Source organism: Meleagris gallopavo, chromosome 1 (genome assembly GCF_000146605.3).
Source record: "Meleagris gallopavo isolate NT-WF06-2002-E0010 breed Aviagen turkey brand Nicholas breeding stock chromosome 1, Turkey_5.1, whole genome shotgun sequence".
NCBI classification, from domain to species: domain Eukaryota; kingdom Metazoa; phylum Chordata; class Aves; order Galliformes; family Phasianidae; genus Meleagris; species Meleagris gallopavo.
The window spans coordinates 2,290,076-2,316,001 of NC_015011.2; the positions used below are offsets into that span (position 1 = coordinate 2,290,076).

A 25,926-nucleotide genomic window follows, 5' to 3' on the forward strand; every position below is an offset into this window, starting at 1 on the left:
CATGCATACACAGATGCAAATGTCCATATGAAGACTATCATCCATATATTTCTTCAAAGAAGACTGAATTTCCAGCTAAAAACTCCACTCCACTGTGCTGGACAGAAATGACATACTGTACTACTGGGAACCGTGAAATTAAACAGTTTCCAGTCTTCAGAGGATAGGACTGTCAAGAGAATAATTTTTATTACTTAAATAAAATGGTATATTAACATTCCCAATTTATCAACCCTTCCAATTTAATGTCTTCCCTCCTTTAAAAAATCCATGAGGCAAACTATTTTTTTCCATGCACATGCTAGCAAATCTATTGTAGAATACATCATCAGATGTAGTGTTGAGGGACATGGTTTAGAGAGAACTTTTGTTGACAGGTGGATGGTTGGACTGGATGATCTTGTAGGCCTTTTCCAACCTCAGTGATTCTATGATTCTATGACAATACAAATAATACTTGATAGAAGAAAACAAATCTTAATAAAAACCTACAGACTTAACCATGATGTCATTCTCTTTCCTCACCCTCTAATAGATCCTTTTAAATTGGATTTGCTTCTACTTTGGATATGTTAGCACCTATTGCTACAATATCTAAGTACTTCACCTTATGTTAGACAGCCAGCAGGACTGATATAAAACAGCTTGGAAAAGACAGAGTGAAAGGACAGTCTACATATCAGTAATTTCAACAGGTATGTCATATTCTGCTTAAACCAAAGGACATATTATACCAAAATTACAAATCAGAACTGATGAAATCCCATCAAAAAGTGAGAAAGTTTTCAATTTATAACCTCTTTTTTCCCCAAAATATCATTCCCTGTCACAATGTGTTTTCTAGAATTCACATTATTATCAACACTACCAGGATAATTATTGATTCAAGCACACAGCAATGACAGTACTAATAGCAATTGTGACCAAAAAGTGCCATCTAATGCATTTAATTGTTTCTTCTGATAAACTGATAAAATGATATCCTTGGTGGGAGGTTAAATCTTTTCTTCCTAAAGACTACATGTCATCTATTGCAGGCTTGCTTCTAACCAAAGCTGGTAACTCAGACAAATGAATGTGATGCAACAGAACTTGTCTCTTCAATCTTAAAAACTGTTTTTGAACTACAAAAATAAAATAAACAGGGTATACAACAGTATTTCACAGTCACCATTTACTTCTCCTATGGAAACACTGCAGTTGTACTATTTCAGTAACTTGGAGTAGAAATACAAGTCAACCAATTTTGTACTAATAAATAAAGAAATGCCAAAGTGCAAAAAGAGCAGAGAAAGTTAAAAAAAACCCAAACAACAAACAAACCAATAAAACCTTTTCCAGCACCACTTCTGTTTGTGTTTTGGTGTAAGGAGAATATGACTTCTCTGCTAAGAATGTTGATATATGGATAGTCCTTTCACTCCGGCCTTTCTAACATTAAAGTTTAAGGGCTTGTTTGTTTGTTTGAAGATATTTAACAGAGTTTTTCTAAAATGTACTTTCTTTCCCTCATACAAACACAGCACCAGACTTAGGCTTGCAGAAATGCATAATGGGAAGATACTTCATTAACACTGCCCTGTTGGTACTGGGGTTGGAAGGTCATTCCCATGCCTTACAGCCTGCATAACGGTCCGTTCCCTAATTGAGAGTACTACAGAATAAGCATTCAGTGGGAAAGCAAAACAAAACAGAATGAAAACAAACCGCTTTTCCCCTTATAGAAAAGACATTAATTTTCTAAATGGGAATCAGATGTAAAAGAATATAGCAATGGGGTTCCTGGATGCAAAAAGGGTTTACAGCATAGATCAAACATGAAAGTGGACTCTCAACTTGTCCTGAAAAGAACAACATAAATTAAATTAGCTACTAACCTATCATTCTATCACCATTAATTATACCCAAGTTTGAAACCTAATCTTGGGCACAGCTGTAAATATAAATACTGGAAGAACATATGCTATCAATCTCCTCAGAAACTGACCAATTCAAGACTGTAAAGAATCACAGAATCTTTTGTGTTGGAAGAGACCTTTAAAGGCCATCTAGTCTAACTCCTCTGCAATGAATATGGATATCTATAGCTTGATCAGGTGCTCAGAGCCTGCTCCAGCTTGACCTTGAATGTCTCCAAGGATGGGGCTTCCACCACCTCTCAGGGCAATCTGTTCCATTGCCTCATCACCCTTCTTGTCTTTTTCTAGCTTCATTCTAGTATTCTCTACTTAAAAGAGAATGGCTTTTGTCTCAGAGCTAGCTTATAACAGAATATGTATAGTCCTGAGTATAGGAAGAACTCTAAGAGTACAGAGTGAACACCAGAGAATAGCAACATCAACACCACTAATCAACCTACTGATCGGGGAGTTGGTCTCGATGATCTCTAGAGGTCCCTTTCAACCCCTACAATTCTGTGATTCTGTGATTCTTCTTATTACTATTTTAAAGACAGGCTGCTGCATATCTTCCAAATTATACTCCTTCCATGGTTTGCTTCCCTTCTCTTAAATGGTGTTCCCAAACAAAACACTCATGTTGTGCAGAGCGAAGTTAGTTAAAGGTAGGTCATTAGTAAAACAAATTGCTCTTCATTTCTCCTCCCTTTTTTCTCTTAAGTCTTGTAATTCAACCCAAAGAAAGGAAAGTAACTTAAGTATTCTAAAGGAGACATAGCAGGAATATCTGCCCAGCCAAAATCAGCATAAATTCAGAGTAAATAGATATTAAATAAAAGTCATAAAGAGAATCTTAAGAGCTGGCAAATCCTTATGAAGAAATGAAGGAGACTGTGTATGTGCTATGTTTCAAGTCTTCTGTGGCTTCTGTTGTGTCCTACAACCAGCAGCGCATACGTGTCCTGAAATGGAGTTTGGATAGGAATACTTATATAGAAGCATTGTACCAAAACCTTTATAAGAATGTTATTTAAAACAACCCTTTCATGATATCTTGAGGGCAGAAATGGGTATTCTCTCTGGAAGAAGCAAATGTATATGTAAAAAGGAAGCATATGCTTACTTTTTGCCCATGCATGACAAGGAATGATGACATTCATTTGAAAAGATAGCATAGCAATTTTGTTAGCTGTTCAATAAAAAGGGAGTAGCAAGAACAAATTGGTTAATGAATGAGGGAGGAGAGAGGAGAGTATTATGCAGCGAATCTATAAAAATGAACTCAATTTGAATTCAACCAAAAGAACAAATTGATGGAGCAGCAGGCTTTATAAAGCACTAGATCTTCATCTGGATGCTGAGATAACACAGTGATTAATTTTGCTTCTGTCAAGTATCTTGGGTTTTGCTATATATGAATTTAAAAATAAAAAAAGCAAGCTCTTAAATGTCGTTTGACTAACAAAACACATTTCTCTCACCATTCAAACAGAAACTTTGAGGGAAATAAATATTCACTTTGTGCACTTTCCTTGCCTTCAAAATTTTCTATTTTTACTGTATTTTTTTTTCTTACATGTCTAACTTTGAGGGAAAAAAATGATTGCTAGATATAAGAATAAAAAATTAGAGGTTTACAACATTGTTAAGTCAAAAACTGGAGGAAAGAGAAAATTATTTATACTGTTCCATTGAAACAAATATTTTAAATGTCAGAACAGATGTTATAAAGGGGCAGAAAAGAGATACAGGTAAGAAATTTCTTATTCTAGTTCACGGGCATTTAATGGCAGTTTCAGAGATGAAATAAAGCACTGCTTAACTATTGACATGACAGAGGTCATACTGGGATTACAACCTACAGCAACAACAGTATGGTCACCCACAGGCTATTTTAAATTATTTTTACTGTTTAACTACATCAAGGGGAAAAAGATTGTTCACTCAGTAATAAAGTAATTTTAGACATGCAAATGGGCCTTTACCATTTCCTTAAGGCACATATATCTGGCCAGATAAGAAAACCACTCACGGTTTGCAAATATTTGGTAGTAAGTCCCATTTCTTGCATTGCTGGAAACCAACATGACTGATCTCTATTTGCATAGTAGCACCTCCTTGTTCATGGAGTAGTTTTGTATCATCTATATAGCATCCCAGAACAGACAGAAAGCCAGATTCCTATCCTACACACCTTACAGCTGCATCAGCAATGCCAACGAGGAGACTCAGTGAGAAAATAAATGTGTTCCAGGAGAGGCATAAGCCATATCCATAACATCGTGTTTATTCAAATGAAGATAAGCATGTAAAGTGCAATGGAGTTTAATATTTTCAAAGTGTAAATGATTTTTTCAGTGTATTCTGCTTTTGTAAAAAAGCAACCAAATCCCTCTCCCCCAAAACAAAGCCAATAAAAGATCCGTAGATCTCATCCTCAGCATTCAAAAGCAACTTCTTCCTCCTCATTTGAATTTTACTCTGTCTCCCACATCACGAGCATGAAGGCAAAGGGATCATTTGCTGTGACAAAACAGCTATTTCTAAATGGCAAGGGGAAAAGCACTTGGCAACAAAGTACCACGTACGTAGAACTGAATCAAATCTTACCAGTAGATCTGAAAAAATAAAAGCATTCGAAGAGTACAAGTACTTTTACATTATAAAACTGAAGAACAAGAGACAAAAGAAATGTCACTAGGTTTAGCTCTGTACCATGTTGTTTTCAAATCTTAAGTCTAATTTTCAAATGTGAGCCTTTAGTATTTTCACTGTCATAAATTGTAAATTATAGCCACCAATCATACCATACTTCCCAGAAACAGCTTCGTCCTCTCTGCAGTAAGCAATCATGTTTTGCCTCAGGCTATGTAGTTTACCTCGAATTATTCAGAATCATCTAAAAAGATTCATTTTTCTATTAAAATGATGAATGAGCTAAATGAGGTATGTAATAAATACTGTAGGTTTGTAAACAGACTTCTTTTCTCTTGAGAACTAATGCTTTAACTCGTTTAGTAATTCTTCCCCCTGGTATTTTCTAGTGAAGTCATCCTTAAAATACGGTTAGCACAGGACTGTTTGGAAAGAGCAGGAAGAGTCAGCACATAATCTGCTTAGAGAAAATAGAGGACCTCCTCTTGAAAAAGCTAATGAATTGGGAACAGGAAAAATAAATGCAACGCTAAAGGAAAGGCTGCACAGCACACGCACGCAGTGGTATGGACGTGCCACCCAAGGATGATAGGAAAAATATCCTAACAGTTGAGACAGAGAAGATGGAAACGCTCCATTTTGACAATATGTATTCAATTATGACAATAGGTCAAATTCACTCCTATCATAATTCAATGTGCTTCAGCTCTAACATATCAAGGAATGTATTTTGTCTATTGATTTCAGTGCTCAGAAAAGTAAAAAAAAAAAAAAAGAATTCTACACCTACCTCAAAAATCCAATAGATTGATTACCACATACACCTGAAGTGCAGAAACTGCTTTTTAAAATAAGGATACTTCTGCCAATTTGACTTTTTGAGCACAGAGCTTATTAATAGACTCTCTCATACAGCAAATAATTTACACAACAGGAAAATAGCTCAGCAACAACAGACTTCATTCTCTAACAGGTACTTCTGTGAAAGCCTGGAACAATACATGGGGAAATATATATAATTATATTAGTATGGATACAGATTTCTAATGATAGCGGTAATCAAATTTTAATGTTATGGTTACAGCAAATGAACAGAACAATATTTCTGTCCCTCTTCAAAGGGAAATGAGACTTTAATGTCATTGGCAGCTCAATAAAACCATTTTCTAACATATAGGGTCTTAATGACAGCTTGTTTCAGTCCAGATAGTGAAGCAAACATGTTAACAGTAAACTCCAGGTCATTACAAGGAGATGGAAATACAACAGGTCCTCTGCACTTTGGATAACTATTGATTTTTTTCCTACATGTTCTCTGTGTCTCACCCTGGCTCTCATAATGACTGCAGTGATGGAACATCAATATGCTGTTTATGGCAAAGCTACCGCATTTAAAGGCACTAAACAACATTGTGCCCAGCTCAACTATCCACGATGCTTAGATGTGTAATGAAGGTCTCCAACCACAAATAGTGAAAAGGAAGATAGGTCTGCTGCCTGCATAAACACAGTGTAAGTATTCTTGGAGTAGTCAGAAGGATGGAACACTACACTGGATCAGAGGGGATCAATCCAATATCAAAATTCTTCTGTGGTCAGCCTGAAATAAATGCCTAAATCCATTACGAAGTCCTCCCTCAGGAAGGATGGACAGAAATATCACACTGTATGTGCTAAGGGTATGGAAGAAAGAAATGTTTTTGACATGCTGCACCGCTACAGATAGTTCTCAAGCACAACTTCAAGCACGTTCTGCACCTGAGGACCTGGAAATTCGACTCTAAATTTTATCACTCCTACCTTGCTTGGTACAAACATCAGAACTTCTGAGTTTCATGTGTCTGGATCTGCCCCAGAATCATATTTTAAGAAGCTGATATCCCATCAGCCAATTCCCCACCCTATACTGAGGACGTTTCCCCTAAGAGCTTACACAGCATGTAAGTAGCTCAGCTGTCATTAGCTCATCTATCATCAAGTTTCTTTCAAAGCCTTCATGAATACCACCCAGGCCTGAAGAGCTGTTATTGGTAAAACCATCAATTTTCCTTAATGTTTTCTACTGAATCTTCAGATCAATGGCTTTGTCTGAGGAAATTTCTGCAAAGAAAACTTCTGGCATGGCAGCTTGCAAAGTTCCTCCACTTTAAAGGCACATGTAAAGGAATTAATTCAGAACTGTTTTGCTGCAATGGGTTCATCTATTCTGATCACAGATCACATTCCCCAGTGATATTCTGACTCTACAGTCCCGCTGGGATTTCAGTTCCATGGAGTCTGTGGGCTTGCACACACATTCTACTCTGGTGACAGTGATAGAGCCCGAGGTTAGGGAAAGGTTCTGCATCAGTGGGTAGTGGGCATGGAACAGGCTGCCCAGGGCAGTGAGCATGGCCTGAGCTGCCAGAGCTCAAGAAGCATTTGGACAACATGCTCAGATGTAGGGTTTGGGTTTTGGCTGGTCCTGTGTGGAGCCAGGAGTTGGACTTCACGATCCCTGTGTGTCCATTCCAACTTGGGATGACTGAACCCTTTTAGTCACACCTAATATTCTGGGAGGTTTGTTTTTTAATGTTTAGCCTAACGTGCTCATTCTGCTCACTTAAAAATTATTTCCAATTTTTTACGGGTGCACTCCTTTGCCTTACCTTGCTGTTCAAGCTCTGCTGGATTCCTTTAGATATCTTTGTTGAAAATTGCAACACTTCTGCTTAAAAAGACAAATGACATCTTTCTCTACTTCTTATCACCTGCAAAGCTTCTACTCTTTTAGCTGTCAGCTTCAGCTTCATCTTACCAATTTTCTTCATCTGTATGAAGAGCCAATGCCAACTTTTGGTGTTCTAATACTTAAAAGTTTCCTGTTTGAACCTGTAAGCAGCAGCCAGTTTTAAATGTGAGGGAATTTAAGACTGGGAAATATTACTTCAATCTAACAATTTCACGTCTGTTAAAGCTGAATTAGCAGCCTTTATACAAAAACATTCTTCCTGTTTTACCATATCTTTGTCTGCTCACTATTTAAACAATTTAGCAGCAAAGGAATTAACATTGAAGATAATACTATTGACATTTCCTAAACACTAGTCCTTTCTCCAATAAAGAATCTGACAGATGTGATCAAATCTGGGCTAAATAAAAAAATCAACCTACTCTAGCAGTTAACCAGCACATGGGATTATTCACTCCGCCTGACGAATGGAGCACACAGACATATCCTCGTGTTACAAATGTTATAAATTCAACTTGGATACATTAGATGAATAAACAGCTAATAACAAACTATGGTGGAAACAAACAAACAAAAAATTGCAGTAGTTTCAGCAAAATTACATAGGGAACTTCACCAGAGAACTCCAGGATCTTTTAAAACCTCACAGGTGATTCCTTCATGTAGGCAGTTCTACCTTAAAAAATCTAGAATAAGTGAAAATTAATAATACAATCAACATAATAACTAAATACACCTGTTTCATATCATAATTAGGTATCTCTCAGGCATTTGGATGATGAGAAAGGCATCACGTGCTTCACAAAAGCACAGTGCTAAGCACAGCACTAAGTGAAAGATGCAAAGTTCAAGGTAAGTCATGCAAATATTAAACCCCAATGTAACCCTTCAGTTCTCCATTAGGCTGAAACCACAAAACCCTTATCCATTCTTCATATTAACAGTCCGAGGGTTAAAGGCATAAGACTAAAGCTCTATCTTAAACATAACTCCCCTCCATTTTCCTTTTTCCCCAAATATAAAAATATTAATAATTTATCTAATAATTTTTTATTGTTTAGTTTTTGTTTGTTTGAAATTTAAGTCACAAATGGTTTGGAAAGATAGTAGAGGCAATAGATTTGTATTTACACAGCATCGATAAAGCTACTGATTACTGAAGTCACTGGTTTTCTCTCTTATCCATCAGTAACTCTTGGAAAGCTCTGAATTCATCTTTGATGCAGAGAGTCAAACATATTTATATAGATGTTGGTATAACTAATCCTCCATATTTTAAAAGGAATGCTCACATAAGTCATTTGAAACTCTTGTTAATGATCTGTTAACCATTTATACTCTACCTTAAAAGAAAGTGATAGTCGTATCTCAGAGTGTAACGATCATCATTACTAGGAAAGCTCAGTACAGACTCTATATACCAAGGAAATGTTACATAGGAAGCTATGAATCTGCCAGACGTTTGAAAACTGACTGAAATATACAGTAGTCAGTTTTCAAAAGAAAACAGACAGCTGCATTTTATAACTTCTTTGTCCAGAAGTTTTTATACAGCAGCTCTATTAAAATAGGATTCTTTGATACAGAATTTCTCACTAAGCCAGTACTAAGGTTTGAGGCAATCAACAAGAGTGAGACAATTCTTTTTGTTTTCTAGCATGAAGGAGACTTCAAAATTACACTTTTTGATTCCTTATTGACAGTCAGTTTTCAAGTGAGGAATATTATGGACTTCCTTGAAATATGAAAGTAATTAACTTATGGAAGAGGGTCTTGTATTCTGAAACTCTTTGATAATCCAACTTAGTAATCAGACTCATAGAATCATAATATAGAATGGCTTGGGTTGGAAGGGAACTCAAGGATCATCAAGCTCCAACCCCACTGCCGCAGGCAGGGCCACCAATCTCCACATTTAATACCAGACCAGGCTGCCCAGGGTCCCATCCAGCCTGGCCTTGAACACCTCCAGGAATGGACGGGGCATCCACAACCTCTCTAGGTAGCTGTTCCAGCACCTCACCACTCTCATAGTAAAGAACTTCCCCCGACCTAGACTAGCATACTAGTCTCCTATCACATTGTATTATTATTCAACTATTCTTCTATCACACTCTTCTCTACTAAATAAATCACAAGGCAACATACACTTTCTGCTTCTAGTTTGAAACGAGTCAGAAGAGATGGCTGTTCAGCAATCCAAGCATTCTACAAGATCCTGAACTTACAAAGCGCTGCGCCTTCTGACGCTCCTCTTCTGTCGCAGCTCTCTCACGAAGAATGGCTCGGGTCAGGTGCTCATTTGAAGAAATCCTTTCTCGTTCCAGGATTTTGCCAAACTCATCACGTACATACGCTTGTTCTTGTTTCAGTCTACAGAAGACAGAGGGAAATTCAGATGGAAAGCTTATTATCTAAACTCATTTTAAGAAATGTAAACACAATTACTTTGAAAGCAGTCACTGTAGCAAATTATTACAGGCTTCTAAAAACGGCAGAACATGAATTCACATGAAATTCCTGATTTATTTCAGATTCAAGCATCAAAATCCAAATACACAAATCAACAAGTCTTAGGAATGCTACCTCATAAATCACACTGAGCACTGATCATTCAAGGGTTTGTGAAAAAGCATCTTTGAGTACTATGGGTATGTACAAAGCTCTGTTTTTATGAGGAGTACTCAGTTTGTGGCTTTTAAGGAATGTTTTTCAAGGAAATTCTTCCCTGTCCCACAGTCCAACTTCCTCCTAAAATCACCATTATTTTCTGCAATAGGATAATGTTTTTTGATCTCCTGACACGCCATCAACCTAAATGTGGTACCTTCTTACAGATCTGGAAAACAGATGAAACAATCAGAATAAATATTTCCCAGCAATTTGAAAGGAAATGAAAAGAGCTATAGAACCTATTGCAACAGAGTTAACACAGTTACCACCAGCCCCAGAAAGTCAAAGAATTTCAGAATGGCCTGGGTTGAAAAGGACCACAATGATCATCTAGTTCCAACCCCCCTGCTGTATGCAGGGTCGCTAACCACCAGACCAGGCTGCCCAGAGCCACATCCAGCCTGGCCTTGAATGCCTCCAGGGATCCAGGGGCATTCCTGAGGCAACCTCCTTGGGCAACCTGTTCCAATGTGCCACCATCCCCTGTGTGGAAAACTGCCTCCTAATATCTGACCTAAACCTCCCTGTCTCAGTTTAAGACCATTCCCCCTTATCCTATCACTACTCACCCTTGCAAACAGCCATTCCCCCTCCTGTTTATATGGTTCCTTCAAGTATTGGAAGGCCACAATCAGGTCTCAACATTTACACATCACAAAACATAACTTTACTCAAAACATTTACTAGGCACACTGCACCTATTTTTTATGAAAATGTGTAGGTATAAATAGGATAGCTATTAGAATATATCTGTTGAGCATGCATTGTGACACAGAGCAAGGTGCTGACATTCAGGAACTCAGAGCTGTAATGGCAGAATTAAACACAAGTTTTCAAATAGATTTTTTCCAGGAGTGGAGGAGACAAAGCTTAAGGATTCTCAGTGCATTTATATGTTGTCAAGGGAGCTTCAGAGAACAAATCGTAATGAGTAGGGTCACTTTGTAAAAGGTACGAGCATTACAGTACATTAGATTCTTCCCCGGGGAAAATATCTAAGTGGGCTGGGGGGGGGAAAAAGACAATTACAAGATGTATTACTTCAGTACTCAGACAACCCTCTGAAATGCAGCAACCAACTGGGAGTCTTTATAAAAAGTTTATTAAGCGGCATCTTCAATTACTCTAGCAAAAGTCAGATTATGTAGACATGGACCAAATTCCATTAAGTGATTTCCCAAGGTCCCCCAAATTATTCCAAAAGCATTGGTATATCAAATCGTTCACACAATCAGTGCTTCAGTCAAAACATTCTGGTTGTCTTTTCCATTGGAGAAATAATGTTTTGTTTAAAAAGTGTCAAAATAGACTCTCAGCAGCTTTTTCTTAGGAGAGAAACAACAGAGAAAGCACTTAACATTCCCAGAGATTGAAGTAAACTCCTTTCTCACCTTTTATAGATTTTACTTCCCATACATGCTTTTCTCCTGCTTCTTTGTGCATATTATAACTAGCAGCACAGTAATTAAAGTATATGAAGGCAGGCAATATCTGAAAAGGCTGCTAGAGGGCCAAAGCCATTCTCAGAAAAGAGCCCAAGAAGCTGAGAGGGAACAGAGTTAGGACAGCTGACCTGAAGTGGCCAAAGGGATGTTCCATTCTCCCTCACCTCTTTTGTCACCACTGCAGATGTAAAATCAAGAAGACATTACTAAATAGATAAGAGATGTGTTCTTTCCAAGTATCTGATGAATAAAAGAACGTTAAATATTAGCTAGCTCATTAATACCAATAAAAATGATGTGAGATACCCACATCAAAAATGGAAAGATCTTATCTGTGGTGTAATGCTTGTAACAGCTCGCCCAAAAGCAGCTTTCTGAATTACAGAGCATCCTTCCTCCTTAAAAATGTGATTTCCCTATTTCTTTAAAAACGCACTTATAATGGTATAAAGATACAACATCATCAGTATAAATATCCAACCACAAAACTGTAAGCATTTCCTGGGTCCTCCCAGAGGTAAGCATTCCTTGGCTCACCCTACAGCTTCCAGTTTTGCTGCTAAGCCACGGAAATGCTTTGAAAAAACTGATCAACTTCACCCAAATAAAAAAACCCTAATGAACAAATAAAATAAACAAAAGAATCTTACTGCTGCCCCTGTTCTACCTGAAAGACCACTGCATAAGTTCATATTCTGGAGAATGGAATATTCACATAGTTTCCAAGCTCAATTAATACTTGACCCATTCCAACACCTTCATTTAGGGGCCAGCAAGTGAGACAAAATACAGGTTTACCACAAGGAAAAAGCACGAGAGAATAGATTAGATACTTTGATTTTAGATGCCTCAACTATTAGAACAAGACACTTAGACCATCTCAACCAAAGGAGCACAACAAAAATTTTGCTTATTTTTTGGTGTGGTATTATAATGTATTTTTTAAAAAAGCATACTATTCAATTATGTAATGGCTTGCACATGACAGCACCTTAAGGCAAAAAGTCTTTCCTACCTACCTCTCCAATGTAGTGGTTGGCAATCCTGCCCATGGCAGAAGCATTGGAAGTAAATGATCTTTGAGCTTCCTTCCAACCAAAGCCATTCTGTGATTTTGTGATTCTACCTTAATCCTCATTCGTGAGATCACAGAATCATAGAATGGCCTGGGTTGAAAAGGATCATCTAGATTCAAACCCCCTGCTGAGTGCAGGGTTGCCAACCACTAGATCAGAAATGTATGTCATCGTATCTACACAACAAAAGGCAACTAGTTAACTTCCTAGAGCATCCCCTAGACTTTTTCACTTAGGGCAACTTTCATCCACAAACAATGTCCTAAATGCCCATCACAACTGATTTAAATTCAGCGGAGTTTTAAAATAAGAAGTAGGATTTTGAAGTAATTTGCATTTATTTGAGTTACATAATTGGGTAGCTTGTAGGAGCTTAATGAAACAAACAGAAGGCAGCTACATTCTGATCTCAAACATTTGCTTGCATCAACTTACAGTAGTTTCCTTCCATGACATTACAAATTCATTTTACTGGCGTTCAACATGTAGTGCTGCTGAATGAAAGCAAACATCAGCTAAATCTACCATAATAAATTATTTTATTACCTAGCCAAAAGTAAAATAAATAAATAACTCAGTATCTGCAGTTGATAAGCAATTAAATAGCAGAATTTGACATAAAGTCCACTACTCTAAGAATGCCATAGAAACAGACCACTTAAAATGGCATTTTTAATTACAACACAATTGAAGGCTCAAATATAACAGCTCTCATGTTAAAGCCGAAAGCTTTAGTTAACAGACAAAAGACATTATGCATTACACTGATCATTTATAAGGAAAGTGCTTTAAAAAAGCTGCTGAAACAGCAGATAAGGCTGCTTGCTATACATTTTTCTACAGTGTTGATAGCCGGACTAAAATACTTCTAAACAATTATGAAATACTGTTTCAAGAAGCACGCAGCCATCTAGTTACAGCAGTTGATTTACTGAAATAAAGGATGCAAACCTATCACTTTTCCATAGTGCTATTTGAAAGTACAACCCAAAACCCTACCCATACTGAAGTCTGGATTAACATTTCACAGTATTTCATACTCTCAACTGTTCTATAGCATACAATCATATATACAGAAGCCAAAAATTCCTGCCTTTCTACTGGGTTTAAGAACTTCAGAGCTCTTAGTTAATGCCATGAAGAGCGTTTATTCTTGCACTGCACTATTAAGTGAGTTATCTTGTTATTACCTCTAGGTCTTCCAACACTCATAAGTTCTACATGGTAATTTCTTTCACACATCTTTTAAACACGTGATAATTGTTTCTTGCTTTATTATGGAAAGCACAGCCCACAGCTCTCACAGAATCACCCCATCATTTGGGCTGGAAGGGATTTTGTGCCATCATCTCTGAATTCCCTGTTCAAGCATGCACAGATAAGGCAGGCTACCTGAGACGATGTCCATTTAGGTTTCAAATATCTCCTCTGCTGGAACCTTCACAATGACTCTGGGTAGCCTTCTGTGACCACTGGCCCTGTAATTTCCAGTATCCAGATGGATTTTTATGTTTTCGTTTGTTTCTATTGCCTCTTGTCCTAGTCCTAGATCTCTTTGCTTGCCCTTCTTGAAAATGAGAGTGACATTTGCTTTCCTACCACCTTCAGGAAGCTTTTCTGATCACCATCACATTTCAAAGCAAATTGTGAGTGGCCTCACAATGACACAAGTCAGCTCCCTTGGAATCTCATCAGTCCTCATGGATTTATGTATGTCCAGTTTGTGTAGGTGTTCCTAAAATGATCCTTCTTTACCAAAGAAAGCCATGGAATCATGGAATCATAGAATCATAGAATGGCTTGGGTTGGAAGGGATCTCAAGGATCATGAAGCTCCAACCCCTCTGCCACATGCAGGGCAACCAACCTTCATATCTAATACTAGACCAGGCTGCCCAGGGCCCCATCCAGCCTGGCCTTCCAGAGATGGATGAGGCATCCACAACCTCTCTGGGCAGCTGTTCCAGTACCTCGCTACTCTCACAGTAAAGAACTTCCCCCTGATATCCAACCTAAATCTTCCCTCCTTCAACTTAAAACCATTTCCCCTTGTCCTGCTATTGTCTACCCTTGTAAAGAGTTGACTCCACTCCTGTTTATTGGCTCCCTTTAGGTAGTGGAAGGCTGCAATGAGGTTACCCTGCAGCCTTCTCTTCTCCATGCTATCATCACTCATTGGTGATCAGAGCTCAACATCTTCGTGTTGGTCTCAGCATCCTGGGATTCTTGTACATTGGATTTTGCAATATAGATTAAGGCAGAGAAGATGAAGATAGCATAGAGGATCTCAGCCTATTCTCTGTCCCGTGTCATTAGACACCCTGCCCTACTTAGCAGTGGGTCCATATTTTTCCTATTCTTCCTTTTCCTATTGATTTTAACACTGATTTTTGTGATATCTCCATCTGTCCATAGATCTGCTGATAGGTAATTAAAAGTATTAACTATATAATCTTATTAACCAAAGCAACAGAAAAAAAAAAAAATAAAGTTTCATTTTGCTATTTCTGTGAAGATTCAGCGTACACACTGAAGACAGGAAAATGCATACATCCCATCCTAATTTTTTTCATAATCAAGTAAACACAGAGCTCAATTTCTGGACCTGTTCAGTGTTAATACAACCTAGTTTTTATCAGAGAGCACAGCTATGCAGGCAGGGACTGGCACAATTAACCTACTGGATAGGCATCTTGTAACTCTGATACTTCAAAATAACATATTCCCGCCAGCTCCCATCCTTCTGGAAATATGCTTTCAGTAAATCCAAACTCAGGAACACTGAATAGAAAAGCATATCAGTGCATGCCTGTAAACCTTCATGACTCTCTTTGTGTTAAGGCACAGAAATCCTTCTGTTAAATGTATTTTAAATAACAACATAATTTACACGCATGGAGTTGGACTAGGGGACCTCTCAAAATCTTTTCCAACTCAAACAATTGTGTGATTCTATGATAAGTAGAAAGCCAAGCTATCTCCTAAAGACAGATATTCCAAATATAGTAACATATGACCATCAAGAAATTGGAGAAAAGTTGAAATACCCAACTAGTTCCACTCTCTAATCACTTGTGAAGCAGAATTAGAAGTTTAAGGGAAAAAATAGCAAAGCCTCTCTAATGTGACACTTGCTATAATCTCTTTTTAAGAAATATAAATATGTTTTCCAGGAAAGAAAACAAAAACAAAAACAAAAACAACAACTTCACTGCACTCTGAAGAAAACCTTCCATGCTTTTCATATCCATTTTTTAAAAAGAGTTCAAGAAAAGGGAATTGTTAATGAAACCACATGAAATTACGACATGGTACTGTAATCTTGCACAGCATGAACCGTGTAAGCCACACTAACAAGATGAATAATTTAATTCGCAATCCAGAAGAAATCATTCTATTGTTTACTCCAAAATATCCATTTCTGTCATTCTTGAGAAAACACCTGCAGATGTTAGAGGTTGTCATTAACAAAAAAGCACTCTTTAATTCATGAAAAACAGCAACGCAGAGAAAATGCTAAAAATCTAAATGACAAACAAACAAAATAACACCAACAGTCTAATGTGCTTTGAGCTTCGACAGCCATGACACACTTTGTTCTAAACTATTCCACTATCCACAGGAAACCCAAAACTGGTAAACACTACAATATTAAAAGCAAATATAGTGATGTATCATTTTCAGCCCTTCTTATTTCCAGATATTGAAAATTTATTACACTATCAAAGCTTAAACATATCCTTTCTGTTATTTTCCAGGAAAATGATTACTTGCCAGTTGTTGCATCTTTATTACAGTCTCCAAGTTACACAATCTGATGGATTTCTGGTGATCCAAGATAAACTCATGCAAGTTTAGAGTGTGAACTCTGTCATTTTTAGCTACCTCCAACAACCAAAACAAAGTATTTCCTGTTTCAAAGCCCACTATCAATAAAATCATCTTCTTTTCTATAAAATGTAGAAAAATCTAAAGATATTTTCAGATTAAATGCTGGAAGTGATCTTGAAGGATGAAGCCCATGTAAGAATACACAAAACTAAAACATTTCAGCATTGAAGAAATACATCTATACACTTAGTTGTTTTTTAAATTACTGTTAATTTTATCCAGCATCCTTCATCTTTCATGATCTCTGAATATTTTCCTTTCTATATGACACCTCCTGAACCCAGAAAGCTTACAATAATTAAAAATAAGAGTACATGTTTACAGTAGAAACTGCTCATCGTGGTTTTTTGCCTAGTTTGTTGCAATGAAGTTTGTTAATGCATTCTGACAGACTTGCATAACATCCAAAAAATGTTTTGAACAATGCAGTTTAGGCTACGATGCAATATTAATGAATGAATAATGTTTCCGAGTACTGAGTTTCAATATTTAATGAATGCATACAGAACGTGCCATAGAAAGATGCGGTTGAAAATCACTGGAGCTAACAAGGGACTTGAAAAGATGCTAGAAACACCGGGAAAACCTTTAACCTAAACTTAAACTGGAGTCCGAGAAGCGTGTAATGGATCTCTCCTGTTCAAATTCTAGTATTCACCTGACTGCCAAATCTGCTATATTGTATGATGCACAGGAGTCCCTTCCAAGTCAGGATTATCTATCTAACGCTGATCTGCTTCTGCAAAGTGTGGCTAAGGACAGAGATTTAAAACCAAATTATCCAAATCCCAACCTCCGTGGGCAACCTGTTCCAGTGTGTCACCACCCTCTGAGTGACAAACTTCCTCCTAAAAAATGAAAACATTAAAAACTTAATTTCAATTCATACAGATCATTGCATACTACACGTAAAAGAGGCTACTTCTAACTTAGATAGCAACCCTTCTCTTTAAAAATCCATCCTGAAGTTTGATTTCTGGAAAAGCTGGGAGAAAATATCGTCCACAGGAGAGCAGAAACTTCTTCTAAATTTAAGACTGGAATACAACTTTCCTGTAATTTTGTTCTACCCAAGAGGCTTTTGAAACGCTTTTAAACTGAAGAGGGTAGATTCAGACTCGATAATAGCAAGAAAGAAGACACTGGAAGTGGTTGCCCAGCAAGGTTGTGGATGCTCCCTCCCTGGAAGTATTCAAGGCCAGGCTGCATGGAGCTGGTGGGAGGCGTCCCTGCCTACAGCGGGTTTTGGAACTTGATGATCTGAAAGTTCCCTTCCAACCATTCGATGACTCTGTAATTCTGTGATCTACATGCTAAACAGATCTTATTAACTAAGACAGAATCAGAACTGGTAAAATAGAAAAGAAGCTAGGCAAAGTAAGAATGCTAAAGTTTTAAAAACACCATCAAAAGCTTTAAATTAAAATACACAAACAAATGAGAAGAAAGAAAATGAGAATAGTCAATTTATGTGGGTTAGGAAAGCCTTCTTGTCATCTAATGAGAGCTGGAGCAGCTCTGGATATTGTGGATTAATATAAAGAAAGAAATATTCATAATCACCTGTTTCATGTATCTCCACAGAGATTTCAATATGAATTTATACTGTATTACTCTTACTATTCTGTGTTTGCATTCCACATTGTTAAATTTAACAAGAACTCCACTACTTTATTCTATATCCATTTCTTCCTCGTGATGACCCTTCTTAATGCAGACCATACACATCCATAAAATTTGTGAACCATTCCTTAGAAATATTAGTGAAAATGTGAAAGCATCAGCAGCAAGTAAATTTCTGCTATAATATTAATTTCTCTCTCCAGTTCATCCCATTACAATCTCATCTTTGATCAGTCGCAAATCATTCTACAGTTCTTGCATCTTCATATCCAGTAGTAACAGCATGCAAGAGAGCAAAATACCAAGTTGGTTGCTGTACACTAGGAATTCTGGGTTGCTGTCTTTCTTTTTTTGGGTAGAGTAACACACTGACCATAATCTGCACAATTTATCTTGGATAAAACTACGTTCCACCTTACCCACTTAACCATTTATTTCCATTCTCCCAATTATCCTCTGTTTCAAATGCTGTACTTCCAAAATCACCCATAACAATCTGTCTAATAACTTCAGTTGAATGTTCCATTAACTTCCTTTTTCCAGCTGCCCTTCAGCCCTCAGCATAACTGTCAATTGAAAGCTTTACTAATGGCCATGTTCTTTTATATGCCAGCTCTTGATTAAGAGATCAAAGACACTAATTTCAAAACCAGTCATTATACACAGCCCTCAACTTACAAACATGATTTCCACGGACAGCTTGGCAATACCTGGTGCAATATGGAAGCTGGCTACTCTCAATCTGTTGATCCCTTACAGAAGTTGGCTCAGTTGAATTTCCTTATTAGTGTTCTTTGTGTTTTGTGGGTTCTCCTATTTATTTTTTTTTGGTCAGGAGGAAGGCAGTGATTGAGCAGAGGGAGAGTGAGTAGGACAGAGGGGAGACTGTTCAAGTGTGTGTGTGGGGGGTGTAATTATACTACTTAAGTCTACCATTTTTAAAATATGTGCATATAAATCACTATTATATAAAGACAGAACATATGAACAAATTTCTACCTTTATGCCAGAGGCATGCAAGGAACATAAGTCAGAATAGTAAAACTGTTTTGCATAATTTGTGTAAGTATTTAGTTGAGACTTTTCCTGATATTCTCATAACTCCAGCTGAAATTACTCTCCAATTTAATATCACTTCTCTTGGGATCTGCAAAGGCAGTCATGAAATTATGACAACATTAATTCTTCATTAAAGTGAAGGGACAGTTACCACATTTTATTATTGTTATTATTTTAAGTGTTTCTTTGCTTTGTCTACTCATTTGCTACTCTTCAAAATGAAAGAGCTCAGCAGTTTGAAAGCAAAGATTTGTTTTAAATTGCCAGGGGGAAATATTTGCCCTCCTCCCTACTTGAATCTGAAAATACGAAGCAGTCTTATTTTTGTTGATGCTCTCTCCAAATAAACTCACTGGCTTCAAGTCATTTTCCAATCTCCCTGAAAAATAAGCTTATCAAGATGAAGCTTCATATAGAAGTTGTCAGTTGAGATGCCAAGTTTTAAAATCAGAATGAAAAATAAACCCTTGAAAATGGGGGTTTATAAAGGCTGGAGTGAATTATAGCACTGATTTCTCCCATTTCCATCCCCATCTCCAAAATTCATCTCCGCATATACTGAGAACTAGGCATAATGGTATTAATGGAGAATAAGACCAACAACAAAATCATGGAGAATAACTCTACCATCACCAAATAGTATTCTTTTCTTCCAAGAAAATAACAAAGAGAATCAGTCAGGTATTTCCAAACCCTCAGTCTCATCAGCATTTTTATTCCCTTCACATTTTGCAGGTGGGATCATGTGCTATGCTTTGAAGGCTATAAAAAGCAGAAGGTGCCATACAGCCCCATTCAGAAGTTGACTTGGCCTCCATCATAAAATAATCATTTTTAACAGTTGGCTGGTGACAGTGGGATCACTTACAATATCTCACCTATCCACAGTTTTACAGCCAAAACTGTGCTCAAATCTCACATCTTCACATTTAGTCTTGGCTACTTCTTGCATCTGAAAAATTTTGACCCAGCCTGACCTTGTTCATCCTTTCCTTTCCTCTGGCAGAGCAGTTATCCCATAATCCTCTGGACCTCAGAAATACTACAGAATAAGTTCACATCTAAGCCTTCTGCTAGATGTTATAGGACAGGGGTACTTCTGTTGTGAAAAGGAGAAAGAAGTATAACTACAAAGGGAGAACAGGAGAAACTAACTACAAAGGGAGGAGAAACTCAATTAGTGGAATCAGTGCAAAATACACTCTTTTCTCCATGAGTATTCCCCAGTCCCAAAGCTGAACTGGCCTCTTCTGCAGGCAAAGCAAGTAGGTTTGTACTTTATTGTCATTATTTTATTTTTACGATTTCAGTCGCACATCAAACTTGAATATTTTGTTCTGGTAAACAAACAGTTGTCACCAAACCACTATGCATCTCTTTTTGCTCTTTGGAAAAGCTGCTATTTGAAGTCCTTGCTCTGCTGTGTAACCAGCTGAGCACCTTCAAATGTGGAACAAGAGTCACACAAACTTACACATCAAGTTCAGAGATAGAAGGCTCTTATCAGATGTCATTAGATTAGCCTTTCTCTCCAGTTCATATGCAATTTACGTCTTCTCTTTTCCAAAGTCCTGTTTGTCGCAGTAAATATCCAAGTTTTGCTCTCTCAAATCAGTAGTCAATTATTTTCCCCCAGTATACTGAATATTGTATTAGGAAAAGGTTAATCTTCCCAGCATTCATGGAAGACAAGTTATACTGTATGAAAATGCATGAACACAGAATAAGTTTCCACCAGCTGTGGCAGCACCGACAGCAGAGCTCTATGTGACACGTATAGCTTCTCACACCAAAGTGCAACACAATTTCCTACCCCAGGAAAGGCAACAGTAATCAAGTAACCTTCCTCTAAAAGCAGTTTCTCCCAATTGTATTTGAACATTGCTCAAATCTCTGCAGTACTTCATGGAAAGGGAGGTGATTTTCCCCCTGTACTCAGCTCTTGTGATGCCCTATCTGGCATATTGTGTCCAGGCCTGGAGCCCCCAGTACAGGAAGGACGTGAAGCCCTTAGAGTGGCTCCAGTGGTCTTAAACTGAGACAAGGGAGGTTTAGGTTAGATATTAGGGGGACGTTTTTCACACAGAGGATGGTGACACACTGGAACAGGCTGCCCAAGGAGGTTGTGGATGCCTCATACCTGGAGGCATTCAAGGCCAGGCTGGATGTGGCTCTGGGCAGCCTGGTCTGGTGGTTGGTGACCCTGCACATAGCAGGGGGATTGAAACTGGATGATCATTGTGGTCTTTTCAACCCGGGCCATTCTATGAATCTATGAAAGCCTGTCAGAAAAAGGACTATCAGAGGAGGCAAGCCTTTGGTGTGAGTCTGCTGCGACAATTCTTGCACTCCCAAACCTTATTACCAACTGAGTAAAATTCTTCAAGCTGCTTTTTAAAAACAGTGCAGTGATTTGGGTAGAATAAGAATTTTCCATGGAAGTTTTTCCATGGAAGGATTCTATCCTACAGTCAGCAGTAGAGATGATGCAATTTTTCTGACTGTTTTCATATATTTGAGAGGTCCCTCTGATAGAATACTAGATTAGAATTCCTTTCTTATTAACAAAGAAGCTTTCTGTCCCTTATAGAAAAAAAATACTGGGAGAGAAAGCCAGCTATGTCAAATTGGGTATCTAATTACCTTGGAAAATAGAATCATTTAGGGTGGAAAAAAAATCTATTCAAAAAGATTTTTCAGCATATTTAATCCACAATCCATATAAAATGAAATAAGTTAAAATGTTCTTCAGTAAAATATAAAATGAATATTTTAAATAAATCAATCGTTTTACTTTTTCTTACATTCTCCAGACCAATGCCAGTAAACTAAAATAAACATGTTATTAAAACCGAAATCAATACTAAGCTTTAAAATACACAGTACTGCAAAAAGGTCAAGCTCCAGTATTGATTTTAATATAACATTTTTGGTGTGTAGTTTCCCAAAGGGTTCTTCTCTAATATTGCTCTTCATTCTTCTTTCACTTTACATTTGCACTGGTGAATTTGTTGTTCTTTTCTGCAAAAGCTGTCCACTGCAATGAAGTTTACTATGAGCATGTCATGTATGCAATGTACTGCTGAGACATGACAAAACAAGGTCAGGAGGAGGCACTCAGACACATCAGAGTATCAATTAAATCGAAAAGTGAATCACAGTTACACAGAGATCCAAACACAAAAAGAATAAAAAGGAGTAAGAAATGAATGGCTGCAATCTAATAACCTACCACTGAGAGCCACCTTTGTGGACTATATATACATATTTTTAAAAGCTGATTTAGAGTTTAGGAAGATTTTCTTTAAGCAGATGAGTATGTTTAGAAATACAGAGGCTGTAATAATTCATCCTGCTAATGACAGATAAAATACCAGACCATATGGAGCCCAGCAGACTTCAGCAAGTCATTGGCATGGAATGTTGGAAAATCTATGGTCTGTCTTATTCAAGAAAGCATTTTTCTTGTAGCTTTTCAAGGCAAAAGTTTATCAACGAACTCATAGGAGATGAACCAGTCAAAGCATAGCAAAGTTTAAGAGCTATCAAGAGCCATTCCCAGCTAATTATCTCTTTTGTTGACCAAAACAGAAACCAATCCAGGGAAGGGATAACAGGGATTGTATCTGTAACTGCACTATAAGGTGGATTGAAGGCACAAAAATCCTCTTCCTTCTGCAGCTGCTATTTCTCTTCTGGAACTGCAGGTTGAAATTGCTGATATCCAGACAGCCACCATTTCTCATTTACTGATAGTCATCAGCCACCTAACTCCCTTTGCAAGGGATCACAGGAATCTTTCTTGCTCTACCTCAAAGGAAATCACACGGAGAAGCTCAAGTATGTTTTCTGGATCTTTAAGTGAACCCCACTGGACCTTGGTCGAAGGTGGTTACCCTTCCACCTGTTTGTTTACCTGCTGAGCAGAGAAGTGTCTGGTTTTGGTAAAGGCTACACTAGAAATATTTGTAGAACACGCATGGCCATGACCCTTATTTAACTAAAAGTAAACTTTACTAAAAGTAAACACAGAATTGTAGGGGTTGGAAGGGACCTCTAGAGATCATCGAGACCAACCCCCTGCCAAAGCAGGTTCCCTACACCAGGTCGCACAGGTAGGCGTCCAGGCGAGACTTGAATATCTCCAGAGAAGGAGACTCCACAACCCCCCTGGGCAGCCTGTTCCAGTGCTCCGTCACCCTCACCGTGAAGAAGTTCTTACGCACATTCGTGCGAAACTTCCTGTGCTGCAGCTTATGTCCGTTCCCCTCGTCCTGTCTCCACGTACCACTGAAAAGAGACTGGCCTCACCACTATGGCCGCCACACCTCAGATATTTATAAACCTGGATCAGGTCCCCTCTCAGTCGTCTTTTCTCAAGGCTAAACAGACCCAGTTCACTTAGCCTTTCTTCATAGGGGAGATGCTCCAGGCCCTTCACCATCTTTGTGGCCCTCCGCTGGACTCTTTCCAAGAGATCCCTGTCTTTTTTGTACTGGGGAGCCCAGAACTGGATACAGTACTCCAGATTTCAAGGTTAAGACTGTCTGAACAGAGGTTTTAAAAAAGATTTAAGATATACTATTATAACATCTACATGCATCAGATCCTTTTAATAAGATCTCGAGCAACACTCACACACTGCTATATGCTAATCCCCAAAATATCCCACCTGTCAGACCAGAAGCAGAAAGTGAAGGGCCAATGTCCAAACAAACGTCTACTTTTAAGACTTTTCCTACACTAAAATTACCTCTTATTTCCACAGATGAAACTAGTGCTGGAATCACAGAACATACAGTGCAGGACAATTCAAGGAGAACTATACATAGGGAAGGTCTCTTGGAAACAATCATACATGAGCAAACTGCACAGGGACATACACTTGGCATATTATATGCAGATACATATGGAAGACCTGATCAAAATAAACTTTCTGCAGTATTGAAGAGACTGTCAAGCACCAGCATTTTGAAAAAACACCTAATTCTGTACAGAACTAACATTCCTCATGTACCAAATCATATAAAAAGAGTTGGGAAACTTCTGTCAAGTAGAAAATACTGTAAAGTCACTAATATAATTAGCCTAGTCGAAAATAAATAAAGGTTGAATTTTCCCTCACATTCAAGGACAAAAAATGGTAAGTATTTGTTGTGTGCATTTCAGTAGATGAATCCAGTAGCCTGACAAGGCTGACAGTAGATAAATTTTATTATGTTGATTATATACACTGATGTTCATTCTTATTTTTCAAAACTATCTTTTCTTCTGCCTCTCAGAATGCAAAATCTTTATAAAATAATATAATCAGCCATCATCAGCATGACATAGAGTCATAGAATCACAGAATGACCTGGAGTGAAAAGGACCACAAAGGCATCACATATTCTGATTAAATAATAACTTAATGAGTCTTATAAGAGCAGCTGAGTGAACCAGGAATTAGCCTGGAGAAGAGAAGGCTCAGGGGAGAAGATTACGAGTCTCAACAACTTTATGAAAGGAGGTGTAGCAAGGTGGGAGTCGGCCTCTTCTCCAAAGTAACAGCACCAGTAGTGGTGTAAGAGATAATGGCAACAGTATGTACCAGGGGAGGCTCAGGGTGACTATTAGGAAAAAACATTCCAGAAAGATTGTTGAGATATTGAAATAGGTTGCCCAGGAAGGTGGTGGAGATATCATTCTTAAATGTCTTCAAGAAATGTATAATTGTGATACATAGAGACAAGGTTTAGAGGGTATTATTGATGAGAGGTGGACAGTTGAATTAGATATTAGAGGTCTTCACCACCTTTAAAGATTCGAGGACCTAGGAATCTAAGAACAGGAGGAGGAAGAGGCAGAATAGGGCCCACGGCCAGGACTAAATGAGCAACAAAGCCAGGCATCTGGGATCCATTTGAAAGGAATAGGACACTGAAAAATCACTTGGAAAGGGAAAAAATTGATAACTGCAGGACAAGAGGAAATGGTTTTAAGTTGAGGGAGGGAAGATTTAGGTTGGATGTCGGGGAAATACTTTACCAAGAGAGTGGAGAGGTGCTGGAATAGGCTGCCCAGGGAGGTTGTGCATGCCCAGCCCCTGGAGGTGTTCAAGGCCAGACTGGATGGGGCCCAGAATAGCCTGGTCTAGTATTAAATGGGGAAGTTGGTGGCTCTGCATGAGGCACGGAGCTTGGAGATTCCTGATCCTTGAGGTGCCCTCAAACACTGGCCATTCTGTGATTCTGTGATTGAAAAATCAATTTGAAAGGGGATATCTGCTTTCATGGTATGGAAGTGATTCTTCCTCAGCCATGAAGGAAAAGTATCTTTTCAAAGAAGATCTGGTACATTATCCAGGCAAGCGGAAATCTGAGAGAATTAGCTGTGCTTCGAGGTGATGCATAATACTGAACAAAGATGGCAGAAATATAGAGATTGGACCTTGGGAGGAATTTCTTGAATTGGAGGGCAGTGATGCACTGGAATAGGTTGCTTAGAACAGCAATGGAGCTGTTACCCTCTTGCTGGGGAGATGAGGGCCCCATCCAGCCAGGCCTCAAACATGCTAGCGTGGCACCAGGGCTGCAAGTGTGCCCAAGGGACAGCCGCACTCCAGCATCTGCCACGAGGAGCAGTGCCAGCAGGATGAGGGAGGCCATCCTTCCTCTCTGCTGCACGGCAGCACCGGGTCCTCACTCTGTGCTGCCTGCAAGGGCTGCCACCCTCTTGCTTGAGGGCCCGCGCCCACACCCTCTGTGAGGCGGTCACCGTGATGTCACAGTGGGTGTCACAGAGCGGCCATTGTGACGCGTGAAGCTTGGAGCAGAGCAAAGGCTGCCGGGCTCAGGCCGAGCGTCAGTGCGGTCTGGTGAGGCGCAGAGAGAGCAG

General features: G+C 38.4%; 2 protein-coding genes across 2 annotated transcripts in view; one reads left to right on the forward strand and one right to left on the reverse strand.

Moving 5' to 3' along the window:
• CHCHD3 (coiled-coil-helix-coiled-coil-helix domain containing 3) overlaps positions 1 to 12,454 on the reverse strand; it is a 113,402-nt gene extending 100,948 nt beyond the window's left edge. The window contains exons 1-2 of the mRNA XM_010711344.3: positions 12,422 to 12,454; positions 9,513 to 9,698 (exon numbers count right to left, since the gene is read on the reverse strand). Coding sequence (XP_010709646.2) covers positions 9,513 to 9,698; positions 12,422 to 12,454 — 219 coding nt within the window. The remainder of the gene's footprint in view (positions 1 to 9,512; positions 9,699 to 12,421) is intronic.
• A 12,895-nt stretch (positions 12,455 to 25,349) lies between these two features.
• The window catches only part of LOC109364406 (G2/M phase-specific E3 ubiquitin-protein ligase-like), a 22,014-nt gene continuing 21,437 nt past the window's right edge, over positions 25,350 to 25,926 (forward strand). The window contains exon 1 of the mRNA XM_019611050.1: positions 25,350 to 25,432. Within this exon, the coding sequence (XP_019466595.1) occupies positions 25,350 to 25,432 (83 nt within the window). The remainder of the gene's footprint in view (positions 25,433 to 25,926) is intronic.